The sequence below is a fragment of the Ciconia boyciana genome, chromosome 3 (genome assembly GCF_034638445.1).
Source record: "Ciconia boyciana chromosome 3, ASM3463844v1, whole genome shotgun sequence".
NCBI lineage: Eukaryota > Metazoa > Chordata > Aves > Ciconiiformes > Ciconiidae > Ciconia > Ciconia boyciana.
The window spans coordinates 72692231-72715396 of record NC_132936.1 but is presented as its reverse complement, the minus strand read 5'-3'; the positions used below and the strand labels follow the sequence as shown (position 1 = coordinate 72715396).

The 23166-nt window shown below is 43.9% G+C and overlaps 2 protein-coding genes across 12 annotated transcripts in view; both read left to right on the top strand.

Annotated features, from left to right (window-relative positions):
* Positions 1-3791, top strand: part of PLEKHG1 (pleckstrin homology and RhoGEF domain containing G1) — a 137995-nt gene extending 134204 nt beyond the window's left edge. For all 8 annotated transcript variants that reach the window (XM_072856119.1, XM_072856117.1, XM_072856112.1 and 5 more), the window contains one exon: positions 625-3791. In XM_072856119.1, the coding sequence (XP_072712220.1) occupies positions 625-1727 (1103 nt within the window). In that variant the 3' untranslated portion in view covers positions 1728-3791. The remainder of the gene's footprint in view (positions 1-624) is intronic.
* A 223-nt stretch (positions 3792-4014) lies between these two features.
* MTHFD1L (methylenetetrahydrofolate dehydrogenase (NADP+ dependent) 1 like) overlaps positions 4015-23166 on the top strand; it is a 160970-nt gene continuing 141818 nt past the window's right edge. For 3 of the 4 annotated variants that reach the window (XR_012041534.1, XR_012041535.1, XM_072856109.1), the window contains exons 1-8: positions 4015-4194; positions 5359-5443; positions 9150-9200; positions 9278-9331; positions 11979-12103; positions 13282-13382; positions 14120-14244; positions 21864-21975. Coding sequence is in view for 2 of the 4 variants with exons in the window: in XM_072856109.1 (XP_072712210.1) it covers positions 4079-4194; positions 5359-5443; positions 9150-9200; positions 9278-9331; positions 11979-12103; positions 13282-13382; positions 14120-14244; positions 21864-21975 (769 nt within the window). In the remaining 2 variants the exon portion in view is untranslated. Of the gene's footprint in view, positions 4195-5358; positions 5444-9149; positions 9201-9277; positions 9332-11978; positions 12104-13281; positions 13383-14119; positions 14245-15597; positions 16073-21863; positions 21976-23166 lie in introns of those variants that run through there. The other variant, XM_072856111.1, reaches the window with a different exon arrangement.

Sequence of the window (23166 nt, the reverse complement as noted above, 5' to 3'; positions counted from 1 at the left end):
TTTCCTTCAATAGTGTGATCATCAGAGTTTGACTAAAAGGGTGTATTTTCAGGTATGTTCACCTTCTAACAAGGCATGTAGATTTGCTCAGGTACCATCCACATCAGACTTATAAGCCTAAGGAATGGGGTTAGATAAGAAAGAGCTGGTCTTTTTGCTCTTTCTAATGGATGTACAAAGTCATGGATACACAACAGCTTTGGAACTACTTTTGTCCATAGCCAATTGAAACAAATTGGAAACATGGAGCTAGCGGATTCCATGCACTAGAGTGTCATTCTTGCCTTCTCGTGATATTTATGAAAGTCCCTAAATATCTTATTTACCAGGCCATTTTCAGAATGTTCTTTTCCATTTAACATGAAACAAGCAGTGTATTATTGGAACCGTGTGCTACATTGCATCCTGCATGACTGTTCACTGTTGCAAGACATTTTATGCTTCTTTTTTGCAATACAATGTACTGGAATGCAATGCAATGCACAGCTCTTCCACTGAAGATATTGACACAGCTGTAAACTCTTCTCTTGGCCAATACAAAGCGTTTTGGGATTTTTAAATTTTCACGCGACTCGTTCGAATAAATTGCTTGCCTCTGCTCAGTTAATTCTCTCTCCTTTCTAGGTGCCAGAATAGCTGAATATTCCCAGCTTTATGACCAAATCGTCTTTAGAGAAAGTTTGCCTAAGGTCCAAAAGGATGCCTGGGCCACCCCTCAGGAGCCACCAGCCGGGAGGTTTTCCACGCCCATGGCTGTGTCTCCTCCCCGTTTCCAGGCTGCCAGTGAATGCTCAAGAGCAGAAGATTGGCTTTTGCACTCCACATACAGTAACGGTGAGCTGGCTGACTTCTCTCCGTGGCCTGAATCCCAAGACCCAAAGTCCAAGAGCTCGCATACAGAAGCTGGTACAAAAAGCAATTCAAGGCAGTTGCCATCAGCTGGCTCGGTGCCTTCCCTTCAGATTTCTAACCGTTTGCATGTCCCGGCGCAGAGGTGGAGCGCCATCATAAGCCAACCGAACAAAGAAAATTTACATCAGGATCACATCTATAACTCCCTTGGGAGAAGAGTAAGCAATGTAAAACCACAGGCATACAGCAGGTCGCAGTCATCTTCCTCAATTGTGGTCAACAGGTCTGGAGAATCAATTGTATATCCTAATGAAATGGACAAGAAAAAGCTCCATTCGAATAGGAACTTCCGATTCAATGCCCATCAAACGCTGGGTATTGCTTCGGGATGTACAGGGCCTGATACAAGAAAGCAGATCCCTGAAAACTGTTCAGATATGATTCTGCAGGATTCTCAAAAAGTCCTGAGAGTGAACAGGGCCTCCCCTCTGACGGCACAGATGGCCACTCAGAACTATTTTTCTAATTTCAAAGATACTGAAGAAGGAGAAGGGGATGATGATGACTATGTTGAAATAAAGTCTGAAGATGAGGGATCTGACTTGGAGACTTCTCAGAACCAAACAAGGAAACTGGATCCGAAGCTGCGTAACGCAGATGCTGCTCCTTCTGAAACGCTCTGCGGCAAAACTGTCTCTTGTACTCCTGCAAAGTCCGCCAGCAGCAAACACACGCTTACCCCATATCTGACCGCATATAGTGATTCGGATAAACTGAACGACTACCTGTGGAGAGTACCGTCTCCCAATCAGCAGAATATTGTCCAGTCTTTAAGGGAAAAGTTTCAGTGTCTCAGTTCAAGTAGCTTTGCTTGATGCTTTCAGTAATTTCTAGCTGTACTGCCTTATCATGACAGAGTATATACTAGGACGGTCAGTACTGGCATCATGTATTTCCATAATATCACACAATCAGGCATTGTATCACAGTAATATTGTAAATAGATGTGAAATGTATCTTTTTTAAAATGGGTTAGAATCCTGGAAGTGAAAAAGGCCACGTGCGCACTGTCTAGGGTCTTGCTCCATAGCGCAGGTGGACTTCTCATCTCCTATTGAACCTTTGCATCTCTTCCCTTGTTAGATGTGATACCCTTCGATTCTTACCATCGAACCCGGTGTGATGCCATTTGATTCTTAAATCATTTTATCGTGTGGAAACCTTAGTATTTGGACTTTCAAGTTGGTGACCAGTGTTCTGCGTCCACAATACCCACATGATTACTCTGGTTACATATGGGAGCCTTTAGCTGAGCAGCTACTGCTGTGACTGTGCAGATTTCTGAGCAGGTTTCTGGTAATTACACCAACATGCTACGTGTGCAATTGCACATGCTTTTCGCATGTTACTTTTCGTCAGACAGATTCCAAGTGTGTGGGACCAATGCATACGCTACATTACTTTGGAACAGGCTTCTTATGTTTTAAACAAAATCTAGTCCTAGTGCTTGTGAGGGATGACAGATTGATATCTCTGTGTCTGAAGCCTTTTCTACTTTCTGTAACTGCATACTAGGCGGAAGATGGGCAGTGCAGCTTTTTGTGTGAACCTGTGGATGTGACGCAGTCCTTGCCTGGAGGATGTTTTGGGCAGTAGAAGGGGAGCTCTGCTGCTTGTGAGGATGACTAGACCAGGTTTGGTACCTCCAGTGGTCGTGATGTTTGTGACACGCAGGCAAACTTGTGAGTTATCTTGTAGCACAGAGCCCAGCAGTGGAAGGCCACTGGGTGTGAATTTGCCAAGTAGCTGTGTTTTATACTTGAGTCCCAAAGTCAGTAACCTTGAGAAAAAATGGGGCTTGGCCAGATACTTGGGTGAGATATCAATTCTGCGGCATGTTTGGCCCATAGGGTGTTTCAGCGATACTGCTGGTTGAGTTACAAGCTGCCTTCTGCAGGGAATGTATCTCCCATAGTAGGAAATGATCTTTCCTGGTAGAGAGAGGTAAAATATGTGTTTTCTAAACCAGCCAGGGCTGAATCTAATCCAATTTATGTACAATGAAAGTAGCTTAAAAACTGAGAATACATTCCATTCTTTTGCAAATAACGAATAGAATAAATGCTGCCATTTACAACAAGAACGATGCACATTTACTCCCCTTTGTCATCTTTGTTGCACAGCTTTGGATTCTGTTACTTGAAAACATCGTACCTAAAGGAAAGCCTAAACACATCTACACTGATCGTCTTGTGTGACTGTTGTTCTTTTTTGGTGCTTAAATTCTTCAGATTACGTGGATAAAGCCAGTACCGACTTAAACATATCACTAAATAAAGGAGTTTCATTGAAATGCGATTTTTACTAACTACGTATCACTCCCCTCAGCTACAGAGCACTGTATTTCCAGAAGGGCTGACTATTTACTACATTGGTTACCATGAGGAAAACCTGAAGTTATCAGTGTACAGCTAATTACTTGTAGGCGAAGATTTAAGGACTTGAATTTGTTAGAATGGATTAAATTATTTACCGCACCTATCTTGCATTGGCTAGGAATTGTTATTTCGAGGGCTGGTTGGTCATGGTACTTACTAGCCCGTACCACAGGGATACTTGTTACAGTCAGTGCGTCCACTGTGATAGGACCCGCATCTATTGAGTAAAATCCGACTGAGAAATAATGTTGTACATATTTAAGATGCCGTAGCAGAGCCCATATTTATTTAATATAGCTTGTAAAGTATTGTAAATAGGAATAGACGTTAAATCTGTGCTTCACCCGCGCACATCTAGATTTGTTTAAACAGCTAGGGGAATGGGGTTTAACTCGCATCTCATGCAATCAGTGGAGTTGGGGGGGGGACACGACTCAAACAGAAAAAGGGACTTCTGCTAGCGTGTAACTTCGCCCAGGGACCATTTCATAGTATTTTTAATAAACGTTGAGTATGCAAAAGCTTTGGGTTCCGTTCATTGGGGTCGGGGGCGGGGGGGAGGTTCGGGTTTATTAGCGGGGGAGGAGGGAGGCGGTGGTTCCTGCCGATCGCAGATGATGTTCAAGGGTGGTTTTCTTTTTGCAGACAAGCGGAAGCCGCAGGGGCTGAGCGACGGGGCGGGGAGCGGGGCGTAGGGGAGGGCGGTGCTCGGAGAGCACCGCCCTCCCCTTCGCCCCGCTCCCTGCCCCGTCCCCGGTGCTGCCGCCTCCTCGGAGCCCGCCGGAGGGATGAGGGCGGCGAGGCTGCGGCGCTGCCTGGCTCCGGTGCTCCCCGCCGCGCTGCCGCCGAGCCGCGGGCTCTGCGGGCGGCAGCCGGGGGGCGGCGGCGCGGCGGCGGCAGCGCGGTAAGAGGCGCACGTGGGGAGGCGGCGCCGGCTGATGCAACCGGGGGGGAGGGGGGGGATAAGGGGGTTTTTGGGGGGAAGATGTTGCCTCAGTGGGCGCGTCGGGTTGGTTTTTGGGGTGGGTTTTTTTGGGGTGTGTGATGCCCCGCCGGGGAGGGAAGGCGACCTCGTGGTAAAATGTCCGTCGCCCCCGCAGCCACCGTTTTTTTGCCGTGGGTTTTGTGCTACGGCATTTTGAGCGGGCGTTACGTGGCGATGCTTCAGGTGAGGCCGCGCATGGGACGCGTGCCTGGAAAACGTCGTCTGTGTTGTCCCTCCTCGTCCCGTCCCGTCCGTCCCCCCCCCCCGTCCATTCAGCCTCAGCCTGTCTGCTGCCGGTATTGACCTGAATTGGTCATTGGCTTCTGCAAGGGGGAGGGTATGAGGTAGCAAAAAAATCGTTCTAGGCTGTTTTCCCCAGCTAGTTTTGCCTGCTGTGGGGGACCCAGGCATCTTTCAGGGGGTCTCCTACTTCCTGCAGCGTCTCCTTCCCCTGCTGGGTAAGTATCATCTGCATGTGCAGAAGGTAACAGAGGAGAGCAGGCAGACACTTACCCAGAAAATTTTTCCAGTGCCTGGCTGCTGCTGGTTTTTCCAAGAAGCAGCGTGGCAAACAGAGCTCTTCTGTCTCCCTGCTGCCCACAGTTTTGAATAGCATCCATGAAGAGTGGCGGAGTTGCTGCTGTTAGGGCTGGTGATGCCTGTGTTAAGCTGTAGCGGCCCCAGGTGTAAAGGCCTCTGCTTCTGTTGCCACCTGGGCCTAGGGTGTGGAAACCAAGGACCCACCTGAGCCGAGGGCTTGGGGTGGTGGATCCCTGCTGCCCTTCCCGTGGTGGGGCTGGGCAAGCCTTCTCATGAAAAAGCATAGGCTAGCTATTAGGCTTTGAGCACGTTGGGGCAACGACACACCTAGCTGTAAAACAAAGGTGTTTGGGTTTATTAGGGTTTTCTGTACCTGACTGCTGAACACCAGCCTTCACAGTTTACATCCATGTGTAATTTTGATGATTGAAAGCATATGCGCCTAAGCATGTATTCCGTATTGCTGACTAAGATAGGTTTCTGCTGACTGATGTTAGGAAGTTTTATTTTGCTAAAGATTTGCCTGTTGTTATTGTGTTGCAGCAAAATCACTGAGAATGCAAAAAAGTCCTTGGCCTCTCTTAAGAGAGAAAACCCTCGGCTTGAGCCGACGCTTGCCATTATTCAGGTACAGTATGTCTGTATGCTAGGTGGCTGTGAGAGGTCCCCTTTGGGTACTGTTGCTTGTCTGAAACTGCAGAAGTGCATGATGCAGAAAGTAACTTTTATTCAGGCAAAGTGGTAGGAGGAGGTAATCCCACCAGGCTGTAGACTGAGGAGTTTTCAGTCTCATAAGCCCTCCTCCAGGCCTGAAACAGCCACAGCAAACTTCAGGCTGTGGGAAAGGTTTGCAAAGGAAGGGAACAATTTTATCGCTTCCTCCCTTTGCTAACACAGTCTTCCTCAGATTGCCTTTTCTCACAGGTTGTCTAAGTTGATGGACGTACTTAAAGTCAAAGTGGTTGTTCTCAACCTTTCTTTAGCTTGAAGCTTTTGTTGCAGTCCTGAAAAAAGTGTTTACGTGCCTGAAACGTGGGCCTCCCTTCACCTCCCACCCCTGAAATAACATTGCCAGGATTAAGGAAAGACCCTGCTGCTTCCTGCCAGCCTTGTTGCCTTTGGGCAGCTGTAGCTTACGACTGCATTACTGCTGTCCTAAGAGGAAAACCACACTGAAAACTCCCAGTCAGCTCAGAAGGGCCTGTGTGAACTAAATGCTCTGTGTAAAATGTCAGCATCCTTTAGAATTAGCAGCACATTCTCAGGTGAAGCAATCTCGTAGTAACTGAGAGCTGTTGTATTGCTAATGCTGTGAAGAGCTTTCCTTTCTTCCCACTGGTGCTGCCATCTTTGAGATAGGCAATCAAATGCAGAGTTGAGGATTGCTATCCCTGCAAAGCTGAGAGATGTTCTTCTTTAGATTTCATAAGGTTTTGAGGCCAAGAAACTGGGGATGTTTGTCGTTCAGAGCGGGACCCAGAGCCATGCAGGCAAAAATGTTTTTGTGCTGTTTCCTGGGATGGTGGTGTTGGTTTTGAGTGTGCGCAAACTGAATCTCTGACCCAGTAGGTTTTCATTTTAAAACCCTAACTATAAATATATTTTAAGTACTAATAGTGAATCTAAGAAATGGAGCACCAACTTTATTTCAGTAGGTCTTCTAGTGAGGCTGACTGAACGAGCTCTCCCATCTCTTGCCCTCTGCAGATAATTGCGGTTAATATTTTCAAATAGCCCTCTAAGGCTATAAGTTTAAGGACTGCTAGAAAAGCAGTGACCCTTTTTCTCAGTGACCTGTTTCTCACTCCCGTCTTGTCGCCATCCAGTTGCACCGTGAGCTGGACTGGGGCAGTGATCCACCCTGGGCTGGAGGGGCCTGGAGAGGCTTCCTTTCAGCCACGTTAGTCCCCAGATCTGGTTTTCTGCATGGCCACATGAGTGTTTTATGCTGGCACAAGGGAAGGGACATTGTTAGGATGGGGGAGAGCATTGTGTGAGGAGGGGGAGGTTCCTGCTCACTTTTAATATCAATTGGGATATATCTGTATCAGTGTTTTGGGTTTGATGATGGTTGTGCTTTAAATGAATGTCCCTCTTGTCCTCGTTTGCCCCACTTGGTTTGCATCATGAGGTGGCTGTAGGATCATGTAGCCTAGGTCCTTCTGGATGAAGTTCACCCAATGTTCTCCAGCTGTCAGTCACCCTAGCTCTAGCCTAGTTGTAAGGACTGAGGCAGAACTCATTTTAAATGTGTATTTGTTGGTACAAAGATGACTTCTTATAGTCTACAAATGCTCTTGTGGTGCACTGCTCTACGGGATAACGTGGGCAGAGCCTTAAGACTCGTGCGGCGTTGCACCCAGAGAGCAGAGGGAGGGCAGCAAAATGTTCTCCTTTGCCAGTCGCTCGTGGGTAACAGCAGTCGTGTAACGTGGCACCGCCTCTGCAGCAGTACTGGGAATGAGGAGTTGCAAACTGAGCCTGCTCTGGAATGGTTCTAGATGCGTTCTTTTCCTCTCAAGCCATGTGAACCTGAATTGATACCGAGATTGTTACCTGCCTTGCTTATTACCCATGTTGAGCCTCAGCTGGAGCTGTGCAACAGCAAAAAATGATTGGTGGCTGCTTCTTAATTTTGTTGAAGCTGAAAACTAATATATAGCGGCAGGATCCTGCTTAGCAGCGGAGCTGTTGCCCTGGGAAGCAAAGCGAAGCACTGCCGGCTCCCCCGCACCACCCGCCCTGCCCCTGGGCTCTGCCAGCCCACGACCTGAGCTCTGGCCTCGCCTGTGCCGCTCCGTGGGTTGTGATGGGAACCGGTTCAGGGCAGGGACTTTCTGCGCCCGCACAAGCTGAGCGTTCGCCGGCCGGTGCCGCGGGGCCATTACAGGGGACAGCGTGGTACCGCTGGTGGCTGAATCCCCGATAAACCTCTCGAGCAGTCCTGGTGTTTACACATCAGCGTGGGGATAAAATTCCACGTTTACTGGCATAGAGGAGCAGCTGCTGAGCTGTCCTTAATCCCGTCTCCCCGCTCCACACGTGTTCTCAGTGCAGCAGCCTCTGTGCTGCCCCTCGCCCCCGGCTGCCAGATTTGGGGAGTGGGAGACCGGTAGTGCGGTGCCAGGGATGCAGGCAGTGCTGGGCGGGGAGGGAGCCGGGGCGTGGGAGGCCAAGCCCTCACCCCCTCTCAGGAGCTGCCTCTTTCCGCAGAGCCTGTCCTTTTAAATGCTCTTTTTTTCATTGTCAGCAGTCTTGAACCATTTGGGATTAACAGGTTGGTAAATTGTTACGGGCTTGAACCAAAATCATTTTGAGTGATGCTAGCGACAGTCGAAGCCAACGCTGGCAGCTAACCGTGAAGTGAGCAGCTCAACTCTGACGGGAAGTCACCGGCACCGAGTCTTGTGGAAAAAGCTGCATAGAATGCGTTCATGGAATTGTAACGAACCTTTTTAAAATTATTTATTTTGGTCCTGCTGTCTGGGTTGGAAGACAGGTTTTCTATATAATTCTGTAGCTATGAGGAGTGTTTTATTCGTTTTGTTATGAAGCCACTAACATTTTTGAGCGTGGAACTGATCTATTGGTAGGAGATTTCTAGTTCTGGATATTGAATTCTCAGTTTTCTTGCTACAGTATATGAAAATATTTGAAGAGCCTCCTAAGATTCAAGAGTAACTTGAAGAGTAAAATTCAATTGTAATTATTATGATTATGCACCGTATATATTATGATGTTTATAGGTGTAGAGACCTCAGGGAGGAGGATTCCTGGGTGGGATGGTCTCACAGGTAAATCTGCCCAGTAGACGCTTCTGTCCTAGCACAGGTACCTGCTGGCAATTGGGAGGAACTGATAACTTCTCTTGCTTCTGTATGGACAGAACTCACTGTAATATATGATGGTAATGATTTGCCTCATTTTTGGTGGTAAGGCAAACCAGTGTTGTTAGGTGATATGGGGACACTGCAGGAAATGCTAGTATTGCTGTTGCCTCTTTCATCCTTGCTACATGTCTGGGTGGAGAACGGTATCTTCAGATGCAGACTGGTACCTTTCTTAAATGGTAAACTTAACATTAAGGAAATGGCCACTCTTGTCTATAAAAGCCAGGCTACTATCAACACACACTTAAACTAATCAACCCAAAATAAATTTACTGGATGGCCTTCTGCTTCTTTCTTAGAATTGCTAGGCTTTTTATTTGTTTGAATACTAGTAGACACAGACATCCTCACTACGTTTCTTGCATAGACCTGTGCATTAGTGCACTCACATTTTAAAATGTAAATTTATTATTTTAAAACTTAGTTTCTGTTTTGTTCCCCAAGGCACATAATGATAATTTGATTCAAGAAATAAACAAGAACTTTGCCAAAGAGGTAAGCTTTAGCCGATACACTTGTTATTAATCATGAGCTACTTGCCTTTAGTAATTATAAGCATTGTCTTTTGGCAGGTTGGTCTACGTGTTATTCACATCTGTCTCCCTGCAGGCAGCAGCAAGGATGAGGTAACTGCAGTACCTGAAGGACTCTTCCTTTTTCACTTTTGTCATAAACTTATATTTATTGCTGACATTCATTATCCCTTTGAACTGATTTCTTTTAACTCAAATTAGGGTTGGGACTGCCTTAGTTCAAGTAGCAAGTATTATCCCCTATTGGCAGGCGTGGGAAAAAAGGGAATTAATGGGCTTGTCTGCTGTCCCGTGGCAAGCTGAGGCAGAATCAGCAGAGTAATGTTTTGGTTTTGCATCTGGTATTGAACTGCAGCGTCCCCTCATACCAGCACAGGTATCCTATCTCCCACAGTTGGTTTTGTGACTGTACTTGATTCTTGCCCAAGTTATTCAGGGAAAATTAAAGATTAATTAATTAGGGGGGAAGGGGGTTGAGTTTATTTGCCTGTTTATTGATCTTGTAATGCTTAAAGTATGTATTAAAGAAAACATTCACCCCAAATCACCAGAGGGCTGAATTCGTACCTGGTTGGAGGCACAGCACTAGTATCAAGTATGTTTTAAATATAGCAAACCATATTAATATACATGGTTCTGAGGCATCTGAAAGTAAAAACAGCAAAAGAATGTGTAGTAAAAGATGCCACTGTTCCCAGCTGGCCTCCTTGTGCTTGGCAAGTTTGAAAATCCTGCAGGCTTGTGGGCTGTACTGTTTTGTATTTGGTACACTTTGTTTTTAAAATGTTACTGGCTTGCAGTATAATCTCAAGAACAGCTTCCAGATATATTGAGAGGATATACTTCCAGTTATACTGTGAAGAATTTTAGGAGTCCAGTTTTGTGGATGATGAATAGTCAGCTACCCACTTAAGAAGGGTGGGCTTTTGAAATGAAGATCAGATACACTTTGCTGTTGGTAAATGTGTTTTATCTGCTGAGTAACACAGTAGGGAATAGGTAAAATATAGTGAGTATGCAGCAGTAGTTGCTGTTACTTTGAAGTAATATCTTAGAAAGTGGCTGAGCTGTGTATGTAAAGAGAAAAGCAGGGTATTTTTTTATATGAAGAAAGTTACTTTCAATAAAATTCATAATGGTTTGCTTACTCTCCTGCTTACTCACTATGACAAAGTTTTTTTTCATCTGTTAAAAGCCACATGCTAGCTTGCATTCCCTGGTTTGGGAAGGTGGGAGGGTGTCGTGGTTTCAATACCATGCACTTTTTGTTCTGCCATAACTACCTGTGTACAGTAAAGGCAAGTTAATACAAGATCGCTTTACCCTGTATGAGTTATAAGTATTTTAAATGCTGTGATGAGGGAAAGCTGAATTAAAGTAAAATGTAATGACAATGGAAAGCTGAATTATCTTCCCAGGAAGCAGGAATATAGTTCAAAGTTCATTAGATTCAGGCTATTTATGAACTATGTTTCCTTTAATTGCTGTGTAGGCCCCCAGCATTTTGTAGCATCTCAGGATTTTTTAACCAAAATGTGGATGTTTTCACATCCATATTCTGGTGTATACACTCACCCTTACTTTCTGTTAGAATGTATACCAGACCTATTGCTGTCAAATGGCACAGGGTCTTAATATATATGCCCGTTTCTGTCTCAGAAGTCAGCAAGCATACCAGTGATATGCTTGTATAATCTTTGTTAACATGAACGTAGTGCGTTCTCTTGGTTCAGAGTTGCAGATGGTCTAACCCCTACCAAATTCCCCTAGCTTAATGTTGATTGTGTATCAAGTGTTTGGGCAGTAGAGTTCGTAATTATATTGAATAGTTTACATGAAAAGCGTTTTAGGAAGGCATGGTATTAGCTAAGGAAAAAAAACTTATACTCATTTTCTGTTGGGTATTAATCCATTTAAATTATACAGCTCTGTGGTGACTGCACACTGATTTTATTTATATGATGGAAAGACGTGACATTTCTCACATGAGAAAACTTCAGCATGTTTTATTCCATTGTATTCTTCATGGTCGCAGCAGAATAGCATATATCACTATGGATCAGCGTTGCACTTTAGAGATTAAGCAGTCAAGGGTAGGTAGTACAGTCTCGGATGTTGAATATGACCAATTATAAAACGTTTGGACTCACAACTGGTTCAGCACTTGAAATTCATAAACTTTTGTGCAGTGCCTCTTCAAAATAACTATTCTTCACAAGATGACTGTCAGCTCTTAGGATCAGGGTGTTTTGAGAAGGAAAATTAGTAACAATATATACTGGTTTAATAAAATTAATTTTCTCTTGTATAATTGCTTTTTCCAGTGTTACAACTTTTTGCCCATGTTCTGGGTTGGGACGTGATCTGGTCCTATTTTGAACTATATTTTAACCAAGGCTTCTTATTTCTAAAAACATCTTCTGAAGCCATTACAGTGTTGAGCTTTTGCTGAGATTTGGAACTGTGAAAGACAAAATGCTTTTGGCAGCGTCATGTCACGTAATATGTGTTGGCTTTGTAAAATGTTTAGAATGGAGTCAGGATGGCTTAATTTGGTAAGGCATGGAAATACAAAACAAGGAAAGTGGGTTATAGCTTTTTCATTTAGACGTAGCAGTAATACGTGAGAGAAGCAAAGGTGGCCATAAGGTAGTTTTAAAATATAGCTTGTATCCCCTTCTAATTATATTCTTCTTTTGTCTGTTGTTCTGATCTTTAATGCTTTTTATTAACTTCCTAGATTGTCAATGAAATCTTGAGACTTAATGAGGATCCTAATGTGCAAGGCCTTGCCCTTGACCTCCCAGAAAGCTTATACAGCAGTAAGGTATTAAATGCTGTGAAACCGGAGAAGGATGTGGATGGGTAAGTGAAGCACTGAGAAATAATATTAGCAGACACAAGGCTGATGGCTCTGTAAAATGAATTTTCCCTTGTGCTTTTCATTAATGGATTCCTCAGTCAATGTGTCTTGCTGTGCTACTGAGCAGTGATAAAAGATGCTGCTGAATCAATGAGAAGTCTTTTGCTGAAGTAATTTTGATCGTTATCTTTTTAGTCTTTATATACTGTATATTCAGGACATGGTCATTTCAAAGAAATTAAAAACAAAGTTCTTTAATTTCAAAGAAATCAAAACCATCAGTAATCAGTGTGTGATTTACTGATGATACTTAAGGTATTTCAGTACTTCAGTAATACAAATGGTATTCTCGAAGTACTGAATGCGACCCCCAAAATTTTCACAGGAAGGATTGATGGAAAAGTTGCAGAGAAGGTTTTAACTTCCTTACAGCACGCTCTCGTGGCGGGAGAGTAGGCTACCGTAGTTTGGACCCATTAGCACAACTTTCCAGTCAGTCGAGTTGCACTGCTCTTGGTAGAGACCGCTGGCATAATTTAGGTGTCTGGGTTACCATTTTGCTGCTCTTGCAGAGTTCTTGCTCTCAACTGCAGACTGTTACCCTTTTTTTTTTTCTTTTTTTCCTCTCTTTTTTTTTTCCCCATGTCAGGAAAAAAATCTGAAAATCTTGCAAATTAGTTACCTTTCGATTATCTGGAGTACTGGAGATTGACAGAGAATGGAAAATTCAGAGCATCCTTGTGTATGAGAGAGAACGCAGTGCGGCGTGGAACCACCCGAGTTCCCCCAGCAAGCCAGCCTGAGCCCGGAGGATGTGTTGCCTCCAGCTCAGCTTGGCTCTGGCAGCGGTGGTCTGGTTCCACTGCAGCCGCTGAAGTGTTTTGGCCCAACGTGCTGTGGGAAGCCCACCGTGACGAGTAAAGAGCTGCCTGTGTATTGTGGGCTGGTGTTACTTGTTTTAACTCAGAGATCCCTTTCCTGGCCTCTCTTGAGGCTCAGTGTTTATCTAACTGAGATGTGGGATGATACAAATTAGCCACAGTACATGACCACTAAAGGATTTACTTTTATGAGACATGTTTGCTCTTGGGATTAGCTGTTAGCCATGTTACAAGGTTTACTGAGGATTTACGTTACGCAAACTTATTTTTTTTTAAATTGGCATATTTTTCCACTGCAGACTATCTGATGTAAACCTAGGACGCTTGGTACGTGGCGATGCCTATGACTGTCTGGTTCCTCCTACGGCATGTGCTGTGATGGAGCTTCTTGAAGATCTAGGTGAGACCTTTTATCATAATTATTACATTAATTTTAGCCTAACTAATTTTCTCAGTTTTAGTTCTGACTGAGACACAAATATAATCTCACCTTGTTGTGCTTTCTGGTTTGTGTTGTTTTCCCACCTGACATATATTTGCCTCCTGCTAGTGAGGAACCTCAGTGAGATCTGAATGTAATATTTGCAGAAATGGGTTTCAGTCCTATGGATTTTTGAGATTGCTAACATTGAAATGGCAGATTTAAACAAGTGGCTTTGCAGTGTGTGAAGACGCTGTTAGTTTAAGGCAGTGTTCCAGAAGTAGTCTCTCTTATAGTGATTCATAATTGTTGAGACAAGGATTTCTGTAACAGAACTGTAAACAGGAGGTCAAATGTACTTAGTAGCAAATAAGAATGAAAAGATTTGTGCAAATAAAATACCAGGAAACCAGAAGAGCAGTATTTGCTTACTAGAATTAGAGAGTTGCCAGGAAATGACTTAAAACCTGTGGTTCGTCTTACAGCATGGGCTCCAAAAGAGTTGCCTGTAATGCCACAGGTGCCATGGTTGTGCAGGCACACGGCGCTGTCCTGTCGTGAGCTGCTTTGCTGGCTCTTCTGGAGGGCTTTGGTAGTGAGTGGCCTGGCAAAGGGGGGAAGTGCACGTAGATGCTCTAGCTGTGCGGCCCGGCGGAGCCTGGTGCTAACACCTTTGCAGCCGAGGGCGGCTGAACAACTTGCCTTGTGTCGTGCAGGTGGAAAGACAGTGCTGCTGGTGGGAGCCAGCGGGGCGGTGGGCGCTGCCTTGCAGTGCATGCTGCAGAGGGAGGGAGCCGCGACCCTGAGCTGCCGGTGGAGAGCCCCTCAGCTGCAGACCAAGGTGAGCACTCCTCTGTCTGCACTCCTCTGTCTGCCCGGTGCCTGGGGGTCGTCCTGCATCCCTGCCGTCCGGGCATCCCCACGGCCGCCTGCGTGGCACTGCTCCCCTCGCTGCCGTTCCTGAGAGGGAGACGCATCGTTTCAGGCACGGGTGGGACTGGAGCTTGCTAGGAGCCAGCGTGGGTTAGGATCTTTTCTCTTCTCCTTCCTGCTTGCTCAGAAATGGTGCTCAGGCAAACAGGGTCCTCTACCAGAATATTACATATGTAGCAGCAGCTGCTATAACTTCATTATATTGCACTGGTAGCTGTGAGAGAAAGAATTCATGGGTACAGTTTAAAACAAATGCATTAGGTCTCCCTTTTTCTTTCCCTCAGTGCAAGAGAGGTGCCTGCTTTCTTTTTGTCCTGTGATACAGTCATCTGTATGAAATGACTTTCATTGAATTTGTGTCTTAAAGGTTTGCAAATGCTGCCTCTTTTGGGACAAGGAGGATCACAATCTTTGTCTTTGAAGAGAACTGTAAAAGGAGGCAGAGAAATTCAGGAGCCTTAATTTGAAGGATTTAATTTACATGGTCTTCCTGGTTGGTTTTTGCAGAGCTTTTAGCAACAACTTAGAAGCTGGTACAACTTCCTGTCAAACTTCCCCGTTTGTTCCTTAATCCCAGATTTCATCAATAATACAACTGGGAATGTGTTGCCGCTTGGGCATGTGCAGAGGGGTTCCTAATTCAGCCCTCGGCTCAGACCCCAGGTGTTAGCTGTAGAAGAGGTGCACGTTACTCCGGCAGCTGTTTCCAAGTCGCTGTAGGGGTGAGGTGCGAGGGACGAGGGACGAGGGATGGCTCCTGCGTTCTGTTTGACAGCGCATGCCACGAGGTGGCAGCCGATGCAAAATGATAGTGTCAAACCTCTGGGTTTTGAAGGCAAGGACGGGAGGAGGAACTAAGTTTAAGCAGCTGTGATAGTTAGAAAGTTCTCTGGCAAACCTGTGTTTTCACAGCTGCGGATGTTTTTGTCAGGCTTGTCTCAGCTCTCTGCTTTAAGTGACTGACAGCACTTAGGAAACATATGCCTCTCTCGGAGATGGGAGCACTGTGAACTTAATACTAGCCACGTCTCATTCTTTAATTATTTCTCATTGCTTGGGGTTGTGCTGGAGGACTGCTTTGGGCTGGATGGGGTGGGTCACAGGGTGGCCAGAGGTGTTTCCACTGGTTCACAGCAGTCCAAAGACTTGGACCAGGCCAGAGCCGCTTGTGCAGTGCTGTCGATATGCTGGAGAGAGATCTGTTTCCTTCCATCCAGATGCTTCCCCGTAATCATGCTTTGCTTTTTGGCGTTCCCCGTAGCCTACCTCTCGCAGCGGGTCACTGATGGGAAACACAATAGGAGGCCTAAGCAGGAGGCAGTTTGAGGCTCTGCACATCAGTCTCCCAAGTTCATTGTAGCTTTTGGCAGTAAAGGAGTTTCTGCTTTGCCCGGAGGACTAATCAGCAGAGCTCGGAGGAAACCTACCTTCCTCATCTGTAAGCCTGGAGCAGCGCGTCACCAGTAACCCTCAGCGCTGCTGAACCTGCCTGGATGTAACTCTCTTGCAGTTAACTCTAGCTCCTAGATAAAATCTAATGCACGCAGAGAAAACTGTCCTGTTTCGTATTCCCAGAAGCCGGAGAGTCAGAAACTGAGCACAGATTTCCTACTGAACAACGAGGCACTGCTGTCTTGTGGCAACCTGTATTTGAAGTACAACGTTGTTAGATAACGTGATTATAGCTGATGATACGAATTTATTTGCTTTTGCTCGTTCGAAGTGCTGATAAACTAAAAACAGTTTAAAGGCTCACAAGGTTTCTTCTCTTGAGTTTTTTTTAATTTGAATTTGAAGTAAGAAAATGTGTTCATCAATGTTGAGATTTTTCCAAGACTTGGAAGAGTTAATTCATGTTTTGTTTTTACTGCACAATACACTGACTTTAGACATGGCTGTACACTTTTTCTCCCTCCTCTCAATGTGATACCTCTACAGTAACAGTCTGTGTGCTGTTGTTTGGAAGTATAACCCACGGTAGCATAACTTCACTTGTAGAGTGAGGGATGAACTTTTCATTGGGATGCATTTGTTTTGCAATATATACCAGGAAAGGAAAAATTGAGTTTAAGAATAGATGTACCTTATTTGTCTTAATCCATTGGCCAGGCCCATTTGCACTGGGACACTGATCCCGAACTTAAGGATGTAATGCCTTTCTTCAGTGGGTACTATATTACCTTTGACTAGCTCTGCTGATTTTTTCTCCTTTTTAAAGGATAGCATAACAACAAGTGTTTTCTTTAGAAATTCTATCGATTGAAATGAGACACGCAACACTAAGGTTGTAGGTTTTTTTGGATCAGGTTTTGTATTGCTATGGCCTTGTTATTGCGTCTTTTACTCATGCGCTTTTGCAAAAATATTTTGAAAGTTACCAAGAGGAAGGTATGTTTTAGTCCATCTTAGGAAGAGTATGTGGAGGTATGTACCTCTACTGCTAACCATGTAGAGGTAGCTCTGCTGACAAACAGCATAATACCATCTGCTATCTGAGTTAGTGTGCTCCTTTAAAGCAAGTCCTTTCTGTCCTATGGCAGGAAAAGGGAATAAAATAAGTAATAGTACATTTTAATTTCCTTGCTTTGACCTGCATGAATAATGGACACACTTCGCATGTTCTTTTCCCTCCCCACTTCATATTTTGTTAAGGTGAAGAGATTATTAATGTTTCTTTTTGTTTCATTTTGGGTTTGCTTGACTTTAGTTATTAATAATCATTATGGCACAGCTGAACCATGTCCTTCCACACTCTTGAGCTTCCTGGGTTTTCAAATAAAATCAGAAATGAAAGCAAGCAGTATATTTCAGAAGGTTCTGGCACAGCCGTGCATAGTTGCCATGAAGAAAGACTGTTCTTTTTGCATCAATATGTTGGATGTAAAATAAATTACGAAGTAAGAGATAAAGACTTGAGCATTTTGGTGGAAATAAGTAAGATGTTATCATTCTGTTAAGCTTTGTGGAGATAACACTTCAAAGCACAATCACTGCAGAGTGCCTGGAGAATGACCTAGTGACATACTTTCAGGAACATCTCACTTGTTATTGAAAAATGGGACTACACAAAAGTCAATTCAGCGTTACAGGTGAAGAATGGAAACTGACGTGCTTAATCCTTTATTATGTTAGAATTAGACTTTCTAGTTTGAAAGGAGGTTATCAAGTAGATTCAGATTGAAAAATACAGGTTATTTTCTTGCCAAAACATGGGTAATACTTAGTACCTATGAGGAAGTTTAATTTTGTTTCATTTGCCTAAATTGTCAGTCACAATTTCAGCACATCTTACGTGTAGTCTGTATGTGAACCGCACTATGCCTGTTTTAAGAGAGCTGCTATCCTACAGTTTTGTTGTAAAATAACTGAAAATTGGTCTATCCAGGTGTAATTAGGAATGGAACACTTGTTTGTAAAAGCCTTGTTGAGAAGAAGGAGAGTGGTTCAGCTGGAGTGCATGAATGGGAGGTTCTTTTCCAGATTGGATAAGAACCTCTTTTGGCCACAGCCTGCTTTTCCTTAGAGCCAACACTTCAGCTTCAGACTATTAGACATCTCTTAGTCATTTGCAGTCCTGTTTTTGCTGTCTTGATAAGACCAAGAGTCTTGGTACTGGCAGAAAAAGACATTTCATATAGTAAGCATGTAAGTAAGCATGAAAGAACATGAGACCAGGTATATGGATCCCATAAAAAGAGAGGAGAGGGAGGCTGCGTGAGAGTTTCTAATGACGATGCTGTAGACAAAGTATTTCTGCTTCAACATTTTATGTGCATCATATCTGTTCCTTGCAATCTGAAATGTATCTCCCAGCCTGTGAGCTAGAGGAACAGTTCCTAAAGCATGCATCGTACTGCTAGGCTTGAGCCCATAGTAGAGATGTAGACCTCATTTTCACATGCGCTGTGTAGGGCAAGTGCACTCAGGCCGATGTGGTGGGGAAGAGGCTGTCAGTGTCTGGGCAAGAAGACGGTAGCAGGGAGCTGGTGGCTTCCCGCTGCGGCTCATCCCTGAGGACCATGGCCGGGGGGAGGGATCGGAGCAGACCATGCATAGTTGTCCCACTGGGTTGCCAGTGATTTGCAAACCTTGAACTTCCTGAGGTAGAGATGGAGCTGGAAGAAACCACATAAGCAGAACATGCCTGGGTGGAAAAGGTACCTCAAACTAGTGACTGACATAAAAAATTTTCAGGATTTCAGAAAGTAATTAGAATTGCTGTGATTGAAGTGGAACCTGATCTGTAAACTGATGTGTAAAATGATATTTTTTCATAAGGAGAGTTGTGAAAAAACTTTGAATCAGGTTCCTATTCCTCATCCCATCTCTTAAATTTTAGCTGGCCTAACTTCAGACCCAGGAAACTGAGGGCTTTTACATTTCAAATATTAATTTCAAATGTTTTTTTCTTTGATCATGTATTTAAAAATGGCTTTTGTAGCAGTCAGTTTTAACTATGGGGGAATGAAATTTTTATGCAGGCTTCACGGCAAAATGGTTTTTCAGTTATCTGGAATATACAGCTACTTTGTACCATTATCGTTAAATACTTGGCTGGAAGGTCTGTATTGTTGTTTTAACATTTGGTGTTCTGTCTTGGGAATGGGTGGTGCTTCTTAATCTGCTTCTACTTAAATCTTGGTGGAGAGAGTTATATTTTATTATGAGGTAAGGTTTCAGATTATTTATTGGCACAGCTCTTCTCAACTGAAAAAATATTTACCGGTGAGAAGGCAGGGTACTACTTGAGTATTCGCTTGCTTTGTCTTCAGCGTATTGCCTAGTGCATTAGGGGTGGTTTGGCATGATGCTCGTCGTTCCTTTCTCTGGCCTGCCTGGTGGGACGCAGCCTGGCTGTCCAGGGAGCACTGGGCAGTCGGTCGCCCTGCGGCCACACGTTCCCCTCCTGGGCATCTCCTCGACCTTCTGGCTATGGATGCCTGTAGCATCTGGTTCCTGCCAGATGTGTCCTCTGTCCGGGGACTGTGCGGTGCATTTGCTAGGGAGGCTGGATGTGATGATTTCAGAGGTCTTTTCCATCTCTAATGTCTGTGATTTGTTTCTGATGTAGGAGATAAGCCTGCACATGCCTCCCAAGGCTTGCTGCTTGCTTTAGTGATTTACAGGCAGTCAAAAGAGTAGGTTATGGCAAGAGAGGAAAAAAAGCAGGGGAGGCATGGGCACGACTTCTTGCGAGTGAAACCAAAATGCCCTGATGGAGATCACGTAAACCTCTTCCAAGGACACCCAAAATTCTGTAAACAACTGTTTTGCTTTCCGAGGACTCACTCTCCCAGTCAGACAAGTTTCTGGATATAATTTTTTCAAAATACTTAGAGGGGAAAAAAATTCTATAAAGTGTTAGTGATATATACTTTATTGACTCTCCAGGAACTTTTCCAATAGTTGCACATAAAATACTTGCTTATAGCAAGAGAGTTACAGTTGTATCTGTGCCTTTTTTTTTTCTTTACATTTACTTTTTTTGTGAAATAAGGAAAAGGAAATCATGGTGGGGAAGACTCTGAGATCAGTGTGTCTTCAACCCATAGGACAACTGTTTGCTGCCATGTGATACAACTTTTTTCATGGAGGAGGTGGGGCAGGGCAATGAGATGAAAGGTTCAGCTGGTTTTCCAGGACGTTTGTGGGTATGTGCAACATTAGCCATCCGAACTAGTGTTAACATTGGCTACAAAAACAATTGTGTTCAGCTGTTAAGAACATTTTTGAACGTTATGATCGGTGGTCATAGAGATGAATATTTGGTCAGGTCGGTTGTTTTCTGGAATTATAGTTACATTGGATGAATCCTGTCATAAGTATGTTGGCTGAACATTTGTCAGAATTATTACTTGTTGCATACAGCTCTCAACTGGTTCATAGTTTCATGATGCTAAGTGGTGTGCTAAGCTCTCAGTCGTTGTCCCAGAGGCTTTGCATGGGATGACATACCTGACTTCCAGTATGTGAATTATAACTGCTGGAATGTGAATCATTATTTTGTTACAAAAAAGTCTAGATTTGTGTAACTGAGAATAACCACTGTTTTTCTCTGTGTTGATGATGTATAGTGTTACGGCAGAGGCTGTGTCCTTTTGCAGGGGAAGGTGCATCTTCAGCATAGCATTCTTGGTACACAAGTCATTGCAGCGTCCTCTTATCCAAATTTGCTTGCAGATTCCTCAGTATGATTTGACCTGACGCTGGTCAAGCATTATAACTTATGTGGCCTTCTAGGAGTGGCACGTAAGTTGATAGTTGCATCGGACGCAGGAGTGTAAGCAATTTGGATAAGGCTGAATGACTGTTGAGGCTGTACGTTTGCAGGCAGTCATAAGAGTGTTGCAGGACTTCTGACTGAAGCCTGAATCAGCTCATCGCATTAGGCATTTGTCAAGCAAGTAAATCTTCTCCCACACTTTTGGCTTTGTTTCCGCATGTGGATCTCTAAGGAGCGTTAGGCCATCCTTGTGTCCTCCGAGGGGAAGATGGAGCTTTTTTAGCTTTCTGCCTTTTCTGCCACAGTTATGCTCTTCTCCCCTCCTGGATGCTCAGCTGTGCCAAAAACCTGCTATCCCGACAGGATTTGTAGCTGTTCTTTCTTGGCAGGAGTGTTGGGCAGGGTTGCGTCAGAGCACTTTTGGCCAAAAAAGAAGCTGGAACGCTTGTCAGTCACAAATCAATTCATAGAGAGGCTCGCCGAGTTTGTGACACTTGGTATTAATTTACATTTTTCAAAATATTCCCCAAATCACTGTATCTCTGAAATAATTTTTACGTTCAGGCTTGAGGCAGTGCTTTGCCCGTAGTTTGCTTTTTTAATGGATCTTTGTACATCTTCCTCTGGTGCTGTCTCTTATCTCATGGTGATTCTGATAATTGGCACAGGGCCCTGTTTCAGAGGAGGGAGGAAAGGAAGACAACTTATGTCTTTGATTATAAGAATTTTTGTGGTAACCATTTTTGCTCCAACATCTGTCAGGTTGAACTAAATCAGAGGCACTGATTAGTAAACGTGAACTGAGAAGGAAAAAAATGCTTTAATTGGTATTCTTCAAAGGCATTGATGTTTGCGGATCAGGTCATCTTGCATTCCTGTCAGCTGGCCTGGTTTTCTACTGTCAGATAATCTGACTGTACTCTTTATAATTGCCTATTTACTGTCTTTCAAGCCTTCTCTTTCTTAAGTCTCTCCAAGTTATCTTGTTGGACAGGACTTTGGACAATGATAGGGCTTTTTCTTTGAAAGTATGTAATACCCATTAAATATTATTGGTACTGACTCTGACCCCACTTGCCTGATTTCACAGTTTGTTTACCTGACTTCATTTTAAATGCTGCTGTTCTTAAATTTCATGTGGGGTAAGAATCAAGCCATCAGTTTGGATTATTTTTTGGTTGGTTGGTTTGTTGTCTGCAAATACTTAGCTCAAAAGACTATTGCTATATAAATCTGAATATTATAAGATGCATATTCAAGAATGTATTTCTAACATTAAATGCTTTGTTTTGGGCTGTCCCTAGCTTCATCATGCAGATGTGGTGGTAGTTGGCAGTACAAAACCTGATGATGTCCCTGCGAGCTGGATAAAGCCTGGAACCACCGTTATCAGTTGTTCTCCTGACTTGCTGTCAGGTAAGAGGCATTAAAAGATAATAGTTCTCGACAGTGATGTATGGCGAGTCTTTGCGATTAGTATGTGGCATGTTGGTGACAACACAACGTGGTTAAAAGCTACATCTTCGGGAGAGGACCTTTAAAAGTGGATGTTTGTGTTCAGGGGATGTATACGCGTGTCTCTGATGTATAAATAGGAAAAACACGTCAGGTGAGGGAAGAAAGGCTGGAAGAGATTCTTCGTACCAGGACTTTTAAATAAGTGATGATCCTATGGATTCAAAGAATTCAGGGGGAAGACTTTTGGGTCATCAGATGAGCTATTATTTAGTGCTGTTTTATACAGTGTGTTATCCTGAGACTTGTGTGGACTCACCTGGAACATGGGGAAAAGAGAAGAGGGGCAAAAATATCAACTGCAAAGTGCTGTGAGGCTGTGTGCAGAGAATGGTACAGGAGGGAGTAGGGCAGAATGTCTCCTGCAGTAATTACTCCTACAAAAAGAGTTTGGATTCCCCTCCCTCCTCCTCCCCTGACTGGTTGAGGAGGGGGTTCATAATGAACATAAGTTCATTAATTTCTCGGTTGAAAAATGCTGCTACAGAATTGTATTAGGAATAAAACTAAGAAAGCTTCCCAGAAGTTATTCTATTCTACTGCTAGAATTGCATTTCCTGTAAAATTCCTTAAAGCCCTGTGAAGATCTCTAGATATTTTCTAGATTTTTCCTATGTATATGAATTTGACTGTTCAGTGTCCAGATGGGGTTATGCTGTGAATGAACAGGAAAATAAGGAAGTACATGGGTAGTATGACTGGTTAATGTGTCTTTCTAAATTTATCACAAATATGCTTATTGACATCTATTGATACAAAACTGGGGACATGGACATAAGGCCAAGGAAAACTAATTGTATGGTTCTTAAACTAGGGATCTTCCCTAAGGACAAATTAAGCAGACACTCTATACAGAGCTAATGCAAGATCAGGCTCATAATAAAGCAGCTGCTGTTCCCATGCAAAGCATGGCCTTAGCAAGGGATTCCTTTCCTTGTCTTTTGTGATATCCTTTTGACTTGAACACACACTGCGGATGTGGGACATCTGGGTTATTATTCACTCAGTTGTCTGAAGGCATTTGGACTTTCATCTTCCCCCTCCCAGAACAGTGCTCTGACCCTAATGAGGACCTCAGGCGTGGGTACCAAG